The 19,523-nt window shown below is 42.7% G+C and overlaps 1 protein-coding gene across 7 annotated transcripts in view; it reads left to right on the top strand.

Annotated features, from left to right (window-relative positions):
• Positions 1–19,523, top strand: part of daam2 (dishevelled associated activator of morphogenesis 2) — a 161,217-nt gene that overhangs the window by 21,833 nt on the left and 119,861 nt on the right. For 5 of the 7 annotated variants that reach the window (XM_065966666.1, XM_065966668.1, XM_029280085.2 and 2 more), the window contains exon 2: positions 17,878–18,173. In XM_065966666.1, the coding sequence (XP_065822738.1) occupies positions 18,006–18,173 (168 nt within the window). In that variant the 5' untranslated portion in view covers positions 17,878–18,005. Of the gene's footprint in view, positions 1–2,754; positions 3,041–17,877; positions 18,174–19,523 lie in introns of those variants that run through there. The other 2 variants (XM_065966665.1, XM_065966664.1) reach the window with 2 other exon arrangements.

Raw genomic sequence — 19,523 nt, 5'->3', positions numbered from 1 at the left:
CCAGGCAAATAGAGACATTTAAATAATTTACAATGTATTTACACAATAATCCATCTTATTTTTTTCCAGCAGTGACTTTTCATCTTGTCAGACTGCTACCCTGCATATAGAAAATAGGTTACGAGTAAATATCTTAAAACATGTGAAAAGGATGCCTTTTAGCACATGCTCAACAGGCAGGGTGTTGTGTATCTGTATCAGTTGCCAAAGGTGGACCCCAACGAAGCATTGCATTTCAAGCAACTTATGAGGGCAAATTGGGTTCTTGCAAGTATCACTAGCCCATTCCATTTGCGTCAATAAGCTAATGTATACCATGACGTGATGGATGATACTGGGGTATCTGAGGTGCACTTTGCTAGACTGGTGCATAAGCTCAGCCTATTCCTCAGGGTAACTCCCCCCTGCTTTTGAGATGGAGATATTACCCTAGAGACAGAGCAGATGTGATGCAAACTAATAATGACGATGCACTGCAGTAAAGGAAATAGGGAAAGACGCAGTTGGGGAAGTGAACGTCATAGAGATAAGCTGGGTCTGTCTAAAGAGCTGGGCTAATGGATGCGTCCCCAGGGCTCGCTCAGGAATGTACCCAGGCATAATCGCCAGCAACTTGATGTCATCTGTCTTGAGTCCCTTGAGAAGATGACAAACACTAATACGGCTCCTCCTTTCTCCTCTCTCTAACTAGCACATCAGTGCAGTGTTAAATAGGTTACATTTATCATTCGTGCCCATGGCAACCAATCTAACATAAGAAATGTACATATAAATGCAGACTCCGTAGATCAGCCAGGAGATTTTTTGTGGTTGATGTGCCCTGGTTTCCATTTGTTGTTGATGTTGCCCAATCATTTTTGGTAAAACTACAGCTAAGTGCAGGACAACAAGAAGTGTGGGCCAAAATGCAATTATTGGATCCATCTGTCATTTTTTGACTGAGCTTGGACTTCTGTTGTTTATCACTGAATACAGATATGAGGGCAGATAAACATCTGGTTGTTGAGTTTGTCTCTCAATCTAAACTCAATTCTCACACCTGGAATCGCAACTCTAAACAATCACTAGCACACTCTCCCTAATAAAAGGATAAGTGCTCATTGAAGAAAACCCACATCCCAATTATGCCCCAATGCCCTGCTGATATGACATAACCTTACTTATGGCCCTTCGTTGCCACTTCGATCAAAACATTGTCAACCTTCAACAGATCCAGGCTCTGTTTATGCAAGTTAGTCAGGTAGTTAAAACACAGATACTACCTACCCTACCACATGGGCCCCTATGACCCCCACAACTCAGCTGTGTAGACTGACAGGCAGCAAGAGCCAGGAAATCATCTGGTTTTTAAAGTGGGAACCTTCCTTCACCAGCGTATCTTTTATCACTTACGTAGCCAACACAAGATGCCTAAAAGTTAACTGCATAGAAGCTAAAGCATCTTATCATACTCAAGGTGTTCTCTTCCTGAAAATAAGATGCTCTTTATCTTCATGCAAATATAAGCAAGCCATCAATCATCCTGTATTGATCAGAAATCACAACCAGACAAGCTGTCACTGGGCTTCACTTGTAGACCAGACAAGCAGTCTAGAGGAACAGAAGATCACTCAGTATGAAATCAATTCACATTTGACCCTTATCATCCAAGCTGTGGTTAGCTTAGGTAGAAATGTGTGGCATCTGGGAATGTCAGGAGATGTGTTATTGATCCCTCAGTTTTGGCTGAAGAGGCCGTCAATGATGTCTTAAGGTCCTGCTGATTGATGTGTAGATAATATTTTCAGACACATTGACTGTCTGAGGAGAGTGGCTTATCACAATTGACTTCATAATGACTTCATTTGCTTGGTTAGTAACACTGTCATTAAAGTGTTCATCTAAATCATTTGGTAGATCTTTTTCTTATTCATTACATTTTTTCTCAGGTCAGTGTGTAGAAATGGGGTCATACATGATGCCTGTGTCCTGGCCAGTACAATGGGAGCCTTGGGGATTCTTGAGTACTTAACACTAAAGCTTGCACTCAATGACCCTTCATATTATGAAAGTAACATACTTGAACTCCACTTTATAGAAATGTCCATGGCCCTCCAGCTGCCATCCACCCCACCTTCCATACTTCCATACATTGCATTTATCTGAGCTAGTAAGGGTGGGATGTGACAGGGCGAACATAACCCACAACAATCGAGCATCCTGGATCACCTTCTTGTATTGAAAATGGATTTGATCTCAGGGCAAGACTTGTGTCATAGTAGAAATTATTAGAGCAGAATTCCGTCTTTGGCTTCTCCTTTAGTGTGCTTGTGCTTATATGGATCTGTGTGTTGTGTTGGGTGTGAAAAGTCTCAACAGGAACAGGGGTTTCCTTTGGGCGTTTGTGTGATATGCCCCTATCCAAAACCTTTTCTTTCCTGCTCAGAGAGGGAATGCACTGGGTGGAGTTGAGATGTTGTGGGCTGGGTTTGGACGTGTACACTGCCAAGGGTCATTTCCTTTCATCCTGCCGTCTACCTTGACACAGCAGAAAAAACACAGACTCATACTGTACATAAACGCATTTGTAATCACAGAAAATCCATCACCTTCCCAATGACATCCACATTGATGCTGTCATACACTGGAGTTAGTATCCAAACGGGAAGGAGAAGGGAGGGCTAATAATTCAAAGTCAGACCGCGAGAGTGAGGGAGTGAGGGCAAGAGAGGGAGGGGGAGAGAGAGAGGGAGCGCGGGGACAATGTCAACAGCTCAGCTCCCAGCACAGTCAGCTGAAATCCAGAGCTCTGCTCGGAAGCTCACAGAGAGCAGACAAAACGCAGCAGCTTCAGCCGTTAAACGTCAGACTCAGCAGAGGCATGGAATTTGGCAACGAAACGCAAACTCCAAACAGCAAAACAAGAGACTCTGAGACGGAATCTACAGCAGTTTTTCCAAATTTTCATGTGACTTTGTGTTTTTAAAAAGCTTTTTTTTTTACACTTCAAGTGAAGCAACACAGGGACAATTCATCTCTTGGGGCAGCCCGTCTAAGGTAGGTAAGTAAGAGACACATGAGCTTGACACTGATACCCGTAACTCTGCCGGTCATTATGAAAAGCAGCTACACCATAGGGCTGTTCACCCAGTGGGAGATTGCACTCAAGACAGACTACAGATGTTAAAGCATTTATCTGTGTGCCGAGCCCCACTGCTCAATAATAGCAAGCACAGACTACTGCAGACAATGAAATAAACATCAGTCAGTGGGCTTAGCAGAAAGCTAAGCAGGAAGAGATTGGTGGGCAACAAAGGCTTCAGTGATCCCACAGAGATACAAAAGTTTCCACATTTTTTGTGTTGTTGTGATTGGAGTCAAACGTATTGCTTTACAATAAATCTGCAGAGGGCTTTATTGGTCATAAACAGCAGCAACAACCGGGTCGTGAAATGTTTGGCATCTTTCTTGTTTTGGCTCTTTCTCCAGTGGTGTTGACAACGGGTCTCGCTACACGTGTACTGGCGCAGGCAGTCTTGGATTGAGACTTTGCTGAGATCTATTTTCATTGGAAAACCTTGCATGATTTCAAGGACGGATGAGGGTCCAGCATTTAGAGCTGGAGGAGTAAATCAATTGAGGGTGATATCCATGTTTGGTTTTAGCAAAAAGCTTGGCCTGGGATGTCTAGGACTTGACTTAAAGTTTGAGGAAATGTTCCAGGCATTTCAGGAATTGAGGGGAGGATGGGACACTGTCATACATAGTAAACCGGGGTCTATTTTAGGTCATAGATGTGGACAGATGAACATGTTCATCAATCATGCAGACAGAGCTTTAGTGTAAGCCAGACATTCCATATGTGCTGTACATCTACTCCCAGCAACTACCCATCCTGGAAGCAAGGGGACCAGCTTCAACTTACCTTCAAATGCAGCTTTCTTAATGCTAATGCATCTTTATAGTCTATCCATTCACGTTTCCCTCAAGGGAGGCTGATACTACATATCAACTCAGACCAGCATAAACTTGGACCTAATCTCTCAGGGTTCCTTTTTAAGAAGCCCTATTTCTTGTCTTGGAAGCATCCCAGTTAAGATGCTGTCATCTTGGCGTTAAATCCTTGCACGTGTCAAAAGTACAGTAATGAAAGTTCATGCATCATCCTTCCAAATTTCCACCTGTGAAATCGGTTTGGGATGCCTACTTTTGGATGGCTTGAGTCTTATTGGTTGTTGGATGGAAAACATTCCAAACATCAGGATTTGTGAACATTTTTCCTGGAGGCTAGGCTTTAAACAGGTGATCCCGTGGATTATAGCAATATGAAAAAGCACAAGACAAACATTATTCCTGTAAGTAATTAAGTCCTTTCAGTGGTTTGCATTTGAAGGTTGATGAAAAGAAGGCAAAACTAATTTAGAGATTCATTTGGCCATGTGCTCTTTCTTTGATCTCGTTTTGCATTGTGAACAAGAGAGTATCCTTTTCCACCACATTAAAGACTTATTTCTTCAGCCTGCTGGAAATTCTCACTCCTACTCTCACATGTGCCAGGGGGCAAGCAGAGTGACATCGCTAAAAGATTCAGTGTGTTGGTAGGGCTTTAATGAAAGTTGAAGACTTGCATGTAGTGTACATACACTCCCTGTGCTGCCGTCAGCACTCTCTGGGCTTTTCATATTTCATCGACCATTACGGATGCATGAACGGCTCTCTCAGGATTAGAGGGAGTGTGAAGGAGAGTTAGTGAGCGACGGTCAGACTTTTATCGCGTCAGCCCTGCTGTTGACTCTCAGCTCAAAAGCTTCCTCATCAGGGTAGGGACTAAGAGCGAGTAAGACGACGTCTGTAAAGCTGCTTAAATTCATCAATCTGAACTTTTGGATGAGATTATTATCATGTTGTATTTACAGTTGAGTGGTTGCGGCGTCTAAGGGACAAAACTCATAAAGATTTTAGAAGTAATGCTTCTGTTCCTTTATTTCACTCACTGGAAGTCCCCACACTGTGTGTGTCAAATGGCCCTATTGTATCTGTACCAGTGACACACTTTCAGGGGCTTATGATGTGTAAGCATATCTCCTCGTTACAGTGCCTCAATTCTGTGCAGCATTACTGCAGGCTATTTAAAAAAAATGCTGGTCACTTCTGAGGGCTGTCCCAATCTTAATTTCTATAACTGTACCAGAAGAGCATTCCAGTCATTACCCAGAAGCCCTCTGTCCTGCAGCTGTTGACCTCTTACCCAGGCAAGATCAATGGCTTAACAATGTACAATATAGAGTGCTCATGCCCACTTACTGACAGTCTTCAAATCTTGGCACAAAGGATGGGAAGCCAGACCATTTGATGCTAACAATCCATTTGTAATGCTTAGCAAACAAGTGCAATGGCTGTTAGCACAAGAGTGTATGGAAACTAATTGGTGAATAGGACAAACCATTGTTCTTGCATCAGTTTAAAGTCAAACAAATCTCTTTGGTTAACAGAAAAGGTAGATACATAACCTCTTAAGGTTTCATTGTTAAAAACATCTGTAATAGCACAGTTGTTATTACCATGTTCATGTCATGTAGAGTTGGATTATATGCACTGTAACACTAGTTTTGTTGGTCAAATTCAACATTAGTGGCTAGTTTTCATTACAGTTTTTCAAAGTGTATTGACAATACTTTTTTATCAATTTATAGTAAATACACAGAAAACTGCACTTTAAACAATTGTTGGTAAAGATTAGCCATAGAGGATAAAGTTTGCATTCAATAAAGGGAATATTTCCTGATATGTATTGTTGCAATACTCAGTATATTGTAAAATATTTAAAATTACAATAATAGTGTATTGTGACGAGGGCATTGGTATAATATTATTCTGTTGCCTTGTGGTGATTCACACAGTTCAATGTTGTCTCTTTCATCACCAAGAAGAACTGGATCATCTCAAGCATCAATGCAATTTGGACAAGTGCACTGTATTGATGGAAAAGGGTCATTCCTTCATGAAGATGAGACTCTGGGGTGTTTTGAAGAACGCTGAGTCTCTGGGAAGTCCAGATTCCTTCTCCCTCTTGAGAGTCATGGTAACCAGTTCTGAGGTTGTACCCGTTCCAATTTTTTTTTTCTAAATATATAATAACACCTCTTTAGTTAGACTGGGAGCTCGTGACTCTGGCGTTCCTCCCGTATGAAATAATTTGACACGGCTGGGTAGCGCTTTGGGATTCGAGGGAAAGTGATGCCAGGGATTGGATTTCATTCTGAGCTCTGTTAATATGTGGGAATGTCGGGGCCAGTGGAATGTGGCATGGCTGACTTCCTTCTCATTCACAGTATTAATAGCAAAGTTATCCCTGTGATCCTGCCTTGTCGATGAACAGAGCGGTGCCCATCAGACAGTATAGAAGTGGGTCACCAGTTGCTCTGAGCTTCCTTCTAATGTAAGACCCCCCTGATACGACCTCCAGTCTGAACCAACAATAACATCTGTATTGTTACTAATGCAGAGCAGCAACTGCTGGACTTTCCTAATGCAACATGTGGATGACCTTTTGAATACAGTTAACGCTTCCCAAATGAAGGCTTGAAAGATGTCTGCCTATTCATACAATGCAGCCCTATAAGGCCTCCCATGGGTAGCTGGGCTTCACCTGGGCATCAGGCTACTTAGTTGGTTATTGTTGGGGACAACATGGTTAACCCAGAAATATATGTGCTAGAAATGGACTTGCCATTTAGACTGTAGTTCTGGGAATTAGTTTGATTCTAAGTAGGGCTTGATTCTACCTAAATGGGTCCTGTAGGAAGCTCTTCTGTACTAATCTATGTGATGCCATCCATCGAAACAAAGGAAAAAGTTTGGCTCTAGTCATTTGGGCACCATATGGCTGTGCTAGCTGGTAAAATACTGTTTTGAAAGATTCAGGGTGCCTCATGAAACCATCGTTTTATCCTGTTAGAAACAAAAAAACGTGTGTCTGCAAGCTTGGGCTGACTGGTTGTTAACTCCACTCAAGTCGTCTGCTTCTGCACTGGTTCTGATTTCAACTTTTTTTTTCTTTCAACTCGTGTCTGTGGTTGTGGCTTCTATAAAGGGGTTTAGCATGTTTAGTACAATTTGCTTCAAACTGCAACTGTGCACGGTTGGGAACTCGAGGCCCCTCCACTGCTGCACAGAGCTGCTTCATTGGTTTTATAATCAAAGTAGAAAACTCAGTCTAAGAGCACAGTTGTGACAACCCCTTGGTTAATGTGGTCCACACCATTATGAATGTTCCTCACATCGGGAAATGCATTTTTTTTAGAGTGGCTTTTAATGAATCAAGCTTAATGAAATGGCTATTAATGACATCCCTGGAGGATTGGAAACATCTCCCTCCTCCTATTTTTCCAGTGGGTTAGTTGAGGCATTTCCTCTCTAAGGTGGGTTACTGTGCCTCATGGCCCTATTAAAACCAACAGTGCTTATGTGTTTGTTTTGAATGAGGCTAGAAGCCAACAAGACCTATGAGAATTCTTAAATGTTGGCTGTGAAAGAGTTGACACTTAAAAAGTTTATGATATTGAAACACTGCCATGTATATGGTGGAGATTTAGCTTTTCACTGTTATTTAAGCAGAAAGGGTTGTTGGAAAGAAGAGATATAATATGGACTTTGCAGACAAATTGAACAGCTTGTTTAGTAAAACCAATTTGTAGAAGTGGAGTCCCTGGTAATGGAATATCAATTGATGGTATCCAGGGTCATTCAACTATCACCATTCATCCTGGAGGGTCGATGAGTTCAATTCATTTACCAGATGAGAACAGATCACAGGACAAACCTCGGGTAAATACATATAATTACACTGTATAAAAGCTGTTGGTAAACAATAGAAAATGCCTCTCTGTCTAAACTTGATTGCATTTGCCTCTGAGACAGTCTGGAAATATTTAAGTATTATAGCATAATAATGGTATTAACCACAGCTGATTAAAGTAATGAATCATAATGGTGCTCTATTTAAACAGAAATACGTTGACTTATTTTTTCTTTCTCATGTTATCCGCACTGCTGACTCCGTACTATATGGTAGCCCCATGAAACCGGCTCAACCGCAACTCCTAAACATTGTTCTGTTGCTATTGTCGAGGCTTGGGGCTGAACGTGGGCTGTTTTTGAAATTCTATGTGCTTGAAGTCCATTGTCATGCTGTGTCAGGAGTATCATTTCACTATGATGGCTCGCACTGCATGTTTTAGCACTGACTCAGACAGTCCTGCCTGAGACTGAAGTCCTGGCGTCACCGTCTGAGAGCACAGTTCCCAGGCCAACAGCTGAAAGTCTCATCCTGGCAGCTTCTCCTATCTGATTGCAGTGCCGACAGGAAGCAATTGAGGGAGACTGTAAGCAAAGTAGTGAAGGAGTTTTGTAAGAATAGTTTTAGAGAGTGGGGGGTTAAAGGGAAAGGAGGGTGGATTTCTGATCTCTTGATTCTGGGCTCTTTTCCTTGAAGATGCACGTAGGCATCAGAGCTGCGTCCCTTATCAGTAGCTGTCTTAAACACTATGAGACCATGTGCATGGAACTCTCATGATGATCATTAATTGGGTTTCATTGGCTGCTTATCTTGATCGCTTGACACATAACTTGAAACAAGTACTTGGTGCCAATTTGAGATTGAGAATAAAAAAGATGAATCTATTTCATCAGTTCTTTAGAATTCATGGTTAAGGATGGTGTTAAAAATTGAAGGAAATGCAATAGGTTCCCTGAGCAACAAAGTTCATACTAACACAGATAATTGCATTAGTGCTAATGAGGGTGAGGAGTGTAATCGTGAAGAAAGCCTCCCTAGCTTTGTTTAAAGGGTGCAGCGTCTAACCTTAAGCAAACCATCGTCTGCTGTAAAGTTAGCTTAAAGTATGTTGCATTCAAAGTCAGTAGTCGTACAACTAATCCATTCTAGCATCTCAATTAAATGGAACAAAACCAAGTGGGAGAAGTGTGCAGCGCTGAGTTGTACAAAACATGGACACCTCTAAAACACCTTCAAGAAGGCAGGTTTGGTGGAATCTACTCTGCTAGCAAGAGAGATAGCGATAGCTTAGTCTTTTTGCACTTTTCTTCAGATACAACATTCTAGTAAAGCTCTGATAAGCCCTGCATAAAAAGTAAAAGACAGAATAATACCCTTGCCTTCTTTTGAAAGAAACCTATAATACTTGAAAGAATCCCAACAATATCTCTGAAATTATTCTCTTCTTGATCATTAAATTTCTTCACCGTGCCAATCAAAGACAGCGAGCATGTTTTCCGAGCAGAGACTGTGCTGTCATAGCTAAAAATAACTGCCCTCTGCACATCAGATGCACATGGGCTCTAAATCAAGTCGAGGAACTTTAAACGTTGCACAGGCCGAAATAACTATCCCTGCCTGTATTTTTCTACCCTGATGGGCCCCAGCAGAATTGTCCAAACCAAATCCTCTGGCCCATTGTCCAGGTCCACATGAGAAAGCCACTCAGAGTACAGACTCTTATGAAAGCACTGGAACTTCTGTGTGCTTTCAGAATGAGCAACAGGAATGCATCATGCGTAAATGTACCGTGAAGTATTGATAGTCCCTCCCCTGTGAGTGCAGCTATGGTCATTTGTCTGTTGAGGCTGTGGCACGCTGCTTACCACGGAGACTCGCTCGGAAAAAAGATGGATGGGTGATGTCATGCTTTAGGAATGTGAATCACAAAGCTGCTGGTGGTGGATTTAGAGCTCTGTGTTTATAATGTACAGTACATTTGATCAATCATGGATCAGCATTTCTTCACATAAACCAGTAAACTGACCACCCATGTCGCTAAACCCCAGTGCAATTGAGTAAGTGATGCATGAACAAACTCTCTTTAATTGGTTTGGGACAGAACAAACTAGAAATTCTTGCCTGTATGTTTCACTTATTTAACTGATTAGCACAACAGTTAGACCCCTGACCCTTACGGAGTAAGATGAACGACTTGTGCATTGCTTCTCCGAGGTTCCAAACAGTGACTGTGGGTGGGCTACAAATCCTATGGGGTCCATGGGAGAGTGAGTTTTCAGTGTCCCAGGTGATTTGGCTCGGGGCCATTGCCAGTGGATGGGGGTGAAAAGAATTGAAGCGTAGGTCCATTAGTCATCGCACAGAAAGGCAGACAGTAGAAGGGAGGGCAGGGCATGTTGGAGAGGGCATGTCTGGGGCAACGGCATCCAAAAGGTGGCATGGCAACAATGTGTCCAATGGCAGCGTTTAGTAGCTACTTCATGTCAAATTAATGAGATGGAGTGATTCACCTCCTTCTGTCAGACAACACATGTAGTAGTTGAATACCAGTACACAACCACAAATATGGGGACATGAAGACAAATGCCAACACTGCTCCATTAAGACCTTGATGTGTGTGTTTAGGCGTTGTCCTTTCATGTTTGTGTCCTATGTATGTTTATAATCTGCTGTGACTGCCTGAGGGAAAGTGTTAATCTACAACATGGGAGAAAGACATATGATGTTTCATTGTTCTATTAGAGTTAGAATTCCTTCACATTTCTTTTAAAATCATCAATTCCCAATCTTTATCAAGCTAACTGTTTGGCTGGGTTTTTGTCCTTAACATGGCCATTCAAATGGTATAGATGGAGTGTACAGGATCCAGGTGCAGGATTTTCAAATGCATAATCCAGCATTCTCATGCTGCTTTTGATGATCCCATTTTTTGGCATTGTGTTCAGGGGTCATACATCTTAATGTGGAAACAAAATGTGCACCACAGAAAAGTTATATTTTATTGCTTGGAGCATTTTAACAACATGTTTATAGCTGTTCCTGTATCAGATTGTGTTCCAATCATTTTACTGCACCTCTAGGCCTACATTCTTTTTAACTCAGGAAATTTACTGTACCTGCTTTCATATCAGGATTTCTGCTTCTGTTTAACTTTTCTAACTATTCAGGGTCACTTAGTTTTAGCCGATGGCTGTTCAACTTGAGCCTGGTTCTGCTCGAGGTTTCTGCCTGCTGGAAGGTGTTTCCTTGCTCAACAAAAAGCCCATTTTTGTGAACTTTCTGACACCTTACAAAGAGTGGTGGAAGTACGGAAGCCTTCAGCATCCTTTTCTCCCTCCTGATCCTGTCAACATGTATTGTCCTGTGATCATCAACTGAAATGAACCTGTCAGCAGAGGCCAAAATAGCTGTATAATATAGAAGCAAAACTGAGTTAATTAAAATGTCTGGATACAGTCCTTGTAAGGCTTCCATACATAAGACAATGTGGCTGGCCCTAATAGATATTTTTTCTTTGTGCATGAAAGCATTCAAATTAACCAGGATGGAAATTTTTCACATCATGCCTTCAGCTGTTTGATTTTGCTACTCTAGTGAAGGCTCAGTCCCCTCACAACTGCGTGCCAACAGATTGCCAAAACAATACCAATCCTTTAATCTGCATCCAGCATCTTGTTCCTGTCTGTGCCAGCGTGGCACTGCCCCCCCTGTTTTTGCTGTCTGGTGCTTACGTAAGCTCGACTGTACCCTCTTCCTCAACCCATTTCCCTGGAGGGATGTTCCTAATTTGTGGGACCCAGATACAATGTGTTTGCTGCAGGCTTTGCCTCTGATCTTTAATTCATCGCCTCCTAATAATGGCGCTCTTTCTTCTGCGCCTTTGCCTCTCCTACTTGTCCTTTGTTTTCAACAGTTTTTATCGCAGCTTCTTGTGTGTTTTTTTCAACTTGCCTCCCTTGTTTTGCCTCACTCTGTACTGGCAAGAGATAAGTTACTTGAAAAGTGGGAGCTGTATTATAATCCATTCATTCGTCAATGCATCACACAGACTATGACAAGGGCACTTCCTGAAAGTGAAAGTAAGTGGCAGGTAGAGGCACTGGGGTGTGGAGGAGGAACAAAAAGCAGGAGGATGAAGGCGGAGATGAAAGGGGGAGAAGTTGAGTGAGTGGAGCAGCATTTTAATGCTGGAGCGTACTGGAGTCAAGCTTTGGAAGAAAAAAAATGTGCAGAGAAGGAACGTTGACGATGGATGATGCAGCTTTTTTGATTTGGTCCGAGTGTGTCAAGGGGGCTTGATTTGTATCAACTTTGGCATCTTGTGTTGTGTCACAGATATTCGGTTAGATAATTTAAATGACTCTGGCACAGATGTTTGAGAGGACTGATCTCTTCATAGATATACACCTCTCTTTTTCTCTTGCTTGCACACACACAGAATCACAGCAGCAGCAGAAGCAGCTCTTCTCTCTCCTCACTGCCGCTGCCGCCTCCTCCTCCTCCTCCACTGACCTACTTCCCCGGCGTTGTGGATGAGGCGATGAGGTAGTGGGCTGAATGAGAAGTGGCAGCAGTATCTCCCTTTTATCCTTGCCTCCCTCCCTCACCTCCTCTCTCTCTCTCTCTCTCTCTCTCTCTCTCTCTCTCTCTCTCTCTCTCTCTCTCTCTCTCTGTGCTCGGCTGCTCTCCAGACTCCTCAAACACAGCGAGCAGCCATCAGGCTCCTCTCTCTGCTTCAGGGCTTTGTGTGCACGAGTATGCTAATGCTGTGTCTTTGCTTACATGTGAGTCTGCAGTGGGTGTGTCTGAATTTCAAAGCATGAGTACATGTGACTTCATGGCTGTGCACAGACGATGCTGCATGTTTGTATGCAAGCAGCAAATCCATAAAAATGGGTGTGTTTTCATGCTTTTAACCCATGCATGTGTGTGTAAGCTGAAATACTTGTCTGTTATGACATTCAGTTTGCAATGACAAATCTCTTGTGCTTCACTTTCTGCATCTCCCAGTGTGAAACAGATGCTTCTAATTAGCACCAGCCAGGCTTTCACTCTTTCAGTGATTGTTTCCTTTTCCTGCGACTTATATCACAACTGAACATACATCTGTTTCCCTTTGTTGAGCGTGTGTGTGTGTGTGTGTGTGTGTGTGTGTGTGTGTGTGTGTGTGTGTGTGTGTGTGTGTGTGTGTGTGTGTGTGTGTGTGTGTGTGTGTGTGTGTGTGTGTGTGTGTGTGTGTGTGTGTGTGTGTGTGTGTGTGTGTGTGTGTGTGTGTGTGTGTGTGTGTGTGTGTGTGTGTGTGTGTGTGTGTGTGTGTGTGTGTGTGTGTGGTTTTCCATGTCTAAATGAGCGCTGGATGTGTGACAAGTCACTGACACGAAAAAAGACGAGAGGGAGAGGGAACGACGGAGAGAAAAAGAACGAGTATTATACAATTTAGAGAGAGCTGCAGAAGTGGAACACAGAGAAAATGAAAGAACGGTTCTGTTGGCTAAGAAATAACTTTAAATGAATGGATTTGTTTTGTGCTATGATTGAGATTCAGTAAGATCCTTAATGAGTCTAAAGTTCATGACAGCTTGTAGAATAGTTAAAAAATACATTTACAGAAATGCTATTATATTCAACAATAATATGAATGTAAAACTCCTTTATATCAGTTGGAAGTTTAATTCCTGCGTTATGAAAGCTTGCAGGAAGGCTGCTGAGATAGTGTAGATACATTTGCATTTGCAGTTGCAGGATTTGCATCTTACAAACTGGCATCAAGCTAATTTTCCTCCTTAGACTGTATAGTGTTTGCACCATACCAGAATTTTAAACTTCAATACAATTGTAGTTAAAATCTAACAACATCCTACAGTTTTATGCTCGGGCAACGAAAGGCGGGTCCTAGGCATCACAAAGTAAAACATTTTTTGTTTTGATTTACCTTAAGTTGCAATCAACCTCTGCACAGTATCTAAATTGCACTAACACAATTGCATTATTTGAGCACCCATACAAAGCCAATGTATCTGTGCATTTTAGACAGTGTCATGTCCTCTGCTGTCTGTTGGTAAGAAACATAAACACAACATTTGCATTGGACAGAGATGTGTAGATTCAACAGCTACAAGTGTACAACGGTCACTCGTTAGACTGGCTGTTTATTCTTGCGTCCAAGTCAGGGCACGTCTAAACAAAAACTGTGTCTCGAGCAAAGGGAAGCAGTAGCACACAGATTGAGGAAGGCACAGAGGAATAGAAAAAGGGGGGATAAATCTGGTAGGAGGAGATGCGTGGCAAAGAAAGATGACAGATGTTACTGTCAGAGGGGGGTTGATGGAGGGAAATGTCACCGCATTCACCCTGAAAGAGAGGAATAATGGGAGATGACAGCGAATCAGAGAGGGAGGGAGAGAGGGATGCAGAGAGAAAAGCTGGGAGATAAGAGGGGCTCTCGGGGCACATATGGCTGCGGACATGGTCAATTTGAATGTGTTTGTGTGGGGACTCCACTATACAGAGATATTCCTCATATTTCCCCTATATATACAGTATTTCTGTGTGTGTATACTATAAGTGTGTGTATTTGGATTCCTTGGCCTACTTTCCCTTGGCATGAGCTGGATGACAGCCAGCAGAAGGGGTGTTGAGTGAGGACTGGCCGCACGTGGGGCTCAGTGGGAAAGTGAAGATAGAAACACACACACACACACTGGACAGGAGGTTTAGGTCGTGTTTTATGCTGAATGGCTTTAAAACCCCTGTAGAGCGGCCTCTTTTCCATTAGGCTCCGCCAGCTGTCCACAGCAACAATAACTAACTCACCACTATAAAGTTTTGGCACTGGCTCCCACTTTATCTTACGGCCATAAAAACCATGAAAAGCCGTCACTGTTAATAGTACGAGGCGGAGTCTCCTTAAGTGTAAACGTATGGAAAAAAAAAATCTGATTTAGCTTCCTGAAGTTTTTAGCTGTCATCTCCCAGTGCAGTACTGTTTCCTGTTTCTCAGTGACTCAACATTAAGTCTCATATATGTCCATATAGAACATCTTCTGGACAGCATGCTGTGGTTAGCCACATCTGGTTCGATCGAAGCCAATGACACACACATGCAACAATTGTTTGAAATGATCAGCACTTGAGTCTGTTTAGGTACGAGTTTGGGGAAAGTTGGTTCTGGGATTTTGCTGCAATTTCAGTAGTGCCCACATAAACTGTAGGTTTTTTCTGTAGTGATAAAATGTTTGTTAGGGAAGGTCAGTTCATTTGGGTTAAGTGGGCAAAGGCAACAGCCCTAAAATCACAGATTATCATTGGCCCGTGAAAACTGACGACAGGTGAGCTATTTGACATATTTATTTTAAAGATATTTTTTTAGCTTGCATGGCTTTATTGGCGAGAAGGACAGTGGACAGAGCAGAAAACAGGGACGATTGGGGAATGAAAACGTAGTGGAGTGCTGAGGGACAAATTCAAACCAGGGCCGCCCACCTCGAGGACCTCTGAAAATCTGAAGGAACTCTAGCTGTGGCTGCAGATGTGAAGCAGCAATCGATGATCACAGACAAATACAAAATAATCTCTGTTTGATGTTACAATCAGGAGTGAGCTCTCCTGTAGGTTTAACTTGGCGTTAAGGCAAAACATTCAGTCAAGATTCTCCTTTCCAGAAGACTTCTGAAGCCATAATGTTAGCTTCAGCTTGTCCAGGGTTCCTGTGTCAACATGTCATTTTATTGCATTTATTATTTAATGAAGCTTTCCTTTATCAAATACTGTGCATGCCATGAAACTACAACTTAAGAATTTGAATGCAGCCTCATGAGACATCACTCTAAAGGTAACCAGATACAGACTTACACTATGCAAAGGGAATAAGAGCGATAGTGAATTAATGGTCAGCAGCAGGTCACTTTTGCTGTGGAGTCACATAACAGGTTGATCTACCCTCACAGGGGGGTGTACAGGGATTGTCACGTCTGCTGTCATAACACACACACAAACACACACACTGCTGCAGTATCGAATGAACCTCACCCACAGGCACACGTATACAAGATGCCACACACTGCTATTAATTACATTCAGCACACTGATGCAATGACCATGAAACAGTCCACATATTTAGAGGATCATTTAAGATATAGTTCATGTAAGAAAACATGGTTGCAGAGACCTCGCTGTGTTAAACAACCTAAAGAAATGGCTGCTTTTCATTTCACATGTAGTTATGCACGCTCTTCTTCTTCTTATAGAAAGATGGCAAAAGACGAAAAGAGCAAAATGGAAATGCTATGTTTTTTCTCTTTACTTTTTCCCCCTTCTTCCTTTAAGCTCTCGTCGAAAGGCTCTGCGCATTCATAAAGAATTTACCATCCGGCTATTTATAGACAGTGCAGTGAGAACTCAAGGCTGAACAAACGTTTGAGAGAGCGATGGCAGAGAGTCGTGCTCAGCTGAGATGTAGATCGTGGCTTTTTTTGTGGAAATTGGAGTCATAAACTTTCACTGCCGTATTTAACAGGCTTGTGTAAGGCTCCAGGCATTACTTAATGCATGTTTGGTTATGTAAAGAAAGAGTCAATAAAAAGCACAACATTCAGAGTGGAAAAGAGGGATTTGCTTTTTTTAAAAGCTGCTTTGGTGCAGTTTACTTGAAATCAACTTCTTTGTATTTTTATGGAACAAAGGTTACAAAGGTTGCTTCCTGTGTAAAAATGTTCATGTAAATCTGAATGTCAGTGATATTTTGCATGACAAGCTTGAGGTCCATTCATTCACAAATGCAGTAAACCGGTGCATAAAGAAGAGCTTTGTGAGCTGCTGTTGGTGTAAGCTCACATTGTGCAAGTGAGTGTGTGGCTGATAGGACATAATATGGTGTAAAGAGTGTATCATTCATACAGTGAAGACCACCCATTTCCTTTTGGTGGCATTGAGGAAATCCTCCAGGGTGTCTCGGCCTATTCAGTCCTCTTCTCCTGTTGAATACACACACACACACACACACACACACACACACGCATATACACACACAATGTACGCTCCATTGACGGAGTGAGGGCACTACAGGGGCAGATCTCAGTGATTCTGCAAAAACACAAACAGACACACACTCGGCACAGGCTCCATTGTACACCATGGACAAGAGCTCTCTTTGTGATGGGTTGAAGAGCAGCTGATGTAAAGATGCAGATATCATGGCTCCCCTGCTGCCTCTCCATCTTTTTGACCATACTTATAAAATGTACAGGAGGTGGTTAAGGCCACGCTGATGCAGTCATTTGTTTGTGGGCTGACTACTAGAGTGCTTACCTACCATTTGTTTTTTTGTGTTGCTGGAGTGGAAGCTACTTGTCAATGAAAAGATTAGCCATACCCAATGCTGTATTGAAGAAGACTTGACTTGCTGCCCCCTCTTTGTGAGGAAATGTTTCCATTACTTTTGAATGTCTTTGGCTAGTTTGATTATGGTGGCTGTTGCATCTTATGTATCCGGGCCAGTTAAAACGAGCGGAAACTGATGAATGAAGCCAATGCACAAGTGCAGAAGTGATGATAGAGGATGATAGAGTTTTACATAATTTAACATAATTAAGGGGCGTGCATGATTTGACCAACAACAGGGTGCATTGTAGTTTTTTCCAGGAGGCTAAAGGCCAGCTCGACTTCACCACTTCGTCCTTTAGTAGACTCTCAGAAGGTTGGATTGAGTCAACATTTCCAACATGGCAACCTCAATGGTTCAGCTTCAAAGTGCTTCTTAAGAGACCAATGCATGACGTCACTAAGACATCCATGTTTCATGCAGTGTATGGTAAAAACACATTATTACTTTTTTGTGCATTTAAAATCATTTCTAAATCATCGGCATTGAGTAGATGCTGCTCGTGCAGACAGCCCTGAAGCCCTTATGACTGATAACAGGCTGAATCTCTGCTGTGCTCTGTCGTCTTTGTAAATAACTTGAATTATTTACTGCTCATTAAAATGTCATGCATTGTACAGCGTGCAATTGAAAGTCATTCCCAGTGACACTTGGGACACCAAACAGGCCAGCTTGCATCATCAATGTCTCTATAACCTTTTTTCCCTTCTCTCTCTTCTAGATCATGCCCCCCAGATAGCAGCCTCGTCCTCCTCTCCACTCCCCCTCCCTGCCCCTGCCCCCCCCCTCCCCCCTCCTCTACCTTCCTGGTCCAGCATCATCACTGCCACCTGTGTCACAACAGCCACCATGCCCCCCAGGAAGAGGACGCGGCCAGGTCTGGGCTTCTTGTGCTGCTTCGGGAGCAGCGAGCCCCCGGAGATCAACCTAAAAGACAGCGTTCCCCTGCAGCTGCTGGAGTTCAGCGCCCCCATGCCGCCCGCCGAGGAGCTGCATGCACGCTTCTCTGAACTAGTGGTGAGTAAAGACGGGACTGATCTGAGTAAGCGAGTTTAATAGACCTTGGAGAGGATATGATGAGGTGTCTTTTAATTTAAGGCCTGGAGTTTGACTCCACTCTACTATTGACTATCAACTTAGGTCCTGAATGGCTCTACTAAATGACCCGATATAACTCCTGGTAGCCATAATAAGGACCAAATGAATTAAGCGAGTCTTGAACCAAGACATAATTGTAAAATGTTATAATAGAAGATGAATACATTTTAAAACTCATAAAATTTACTGATAGTTTTTTTGCAGAAAAGTAATCTGGATGAACAGAAAAATGAACCAATGGAGCAGTCAAACCAAGAGGCAGCTTCCAGTCCTGAAAAAAACTGCAGTTCCATAAGTGTCCACTTGAGGCTGGCTCAGAAAGCCTGGTCCTGTATGTAGATCACCATGTTTACAGTAGGAATACTCTCTACTTGAGACAATTTTGCTTAATGCTCCATGATTTATTTTTTCATTATATTAGAACAATTCTAGGATGGTGCAGAAAGGTATACGACTACGTGTGGATCATCTGCTTATGCAACTACAATCACCCACTGATTCAGTTGGAGCCAGTTCCACTAGAATCTAATGCAAAACTTTTCTGTTTTCGATACGAACTCCAAAATTAGTCACTTTACAGATTTGCCATCCCTAGAGTGGAAAAAAAGTTAAATATACAAAAATTGGCTTCAAGCAATACTTGGATAGATTGTAAACCTTGGAGTTTTCTTTTTTCCTTTGCCAGGCAATCCATTTCTCTTCTTTCCCTTCATTTGTGTGTTGTTAATTATCTGAACCAAACTGGATCATGGACAGGAGCTGGGAGGGAGCAGATCATGTGGAGAGTGTCTTGATGGTTGAATGAGACCACACCCTAAACCCCACAATCCACAAAATTCAGAAGCTCATCCTTTTCCACTACTCGTAGACCACCTTCATGCGACGCGTTCCCACCGCCCTCCGTCTTGCACTGCTCACACTTTTTGGCAGGAGATGTAGGACTTAAGCATTGGCAGACGTGCGTGGCTGTGTTGGCATGTTCCCATGGTGTGGAGAGGGATCAGGGCACAGCTGTCAGGATGGAGGAGTCTGCTCTGGCTCTCGGCTGCCATGCAATCTGGTTCTGTCTTTGCTGGAGGAACAGAGCTTTGCTGTTTCTGTTCCTATGTTTGCTCAGTTCCTGTCTCTTTGTCTGCGTCGGTCCTGTCTGTCTCCATCTCAGCGCCTTCTGTTATTCTCTCTCAAACCTCGGATATTTCTCTTTTCCTCTGTCTCTATCTCCCTCTTCAAACTGTGTACTCAGCACCATGGCTGCAGGACTGCTTCTGG

The sequence above is a fragment of the Labrus bergylta genome, chromosome 18 (genome assembly GCF_963930695.1).
Source record: "Labrus bergylta chromosome 18, fLabBer1.1, whole genome shotgun sequence".
Taxonomy (NCBI): Eukaryota; Metazoa; Chordata; class Actinopteri; order Labriformes; family Labridae; genus Labrus; species Labrus bergylta.
Note: the sequence above shows the minus strand (reverse complement) of the source record. Positions and strands in the feature narration are given on the sequence as shown.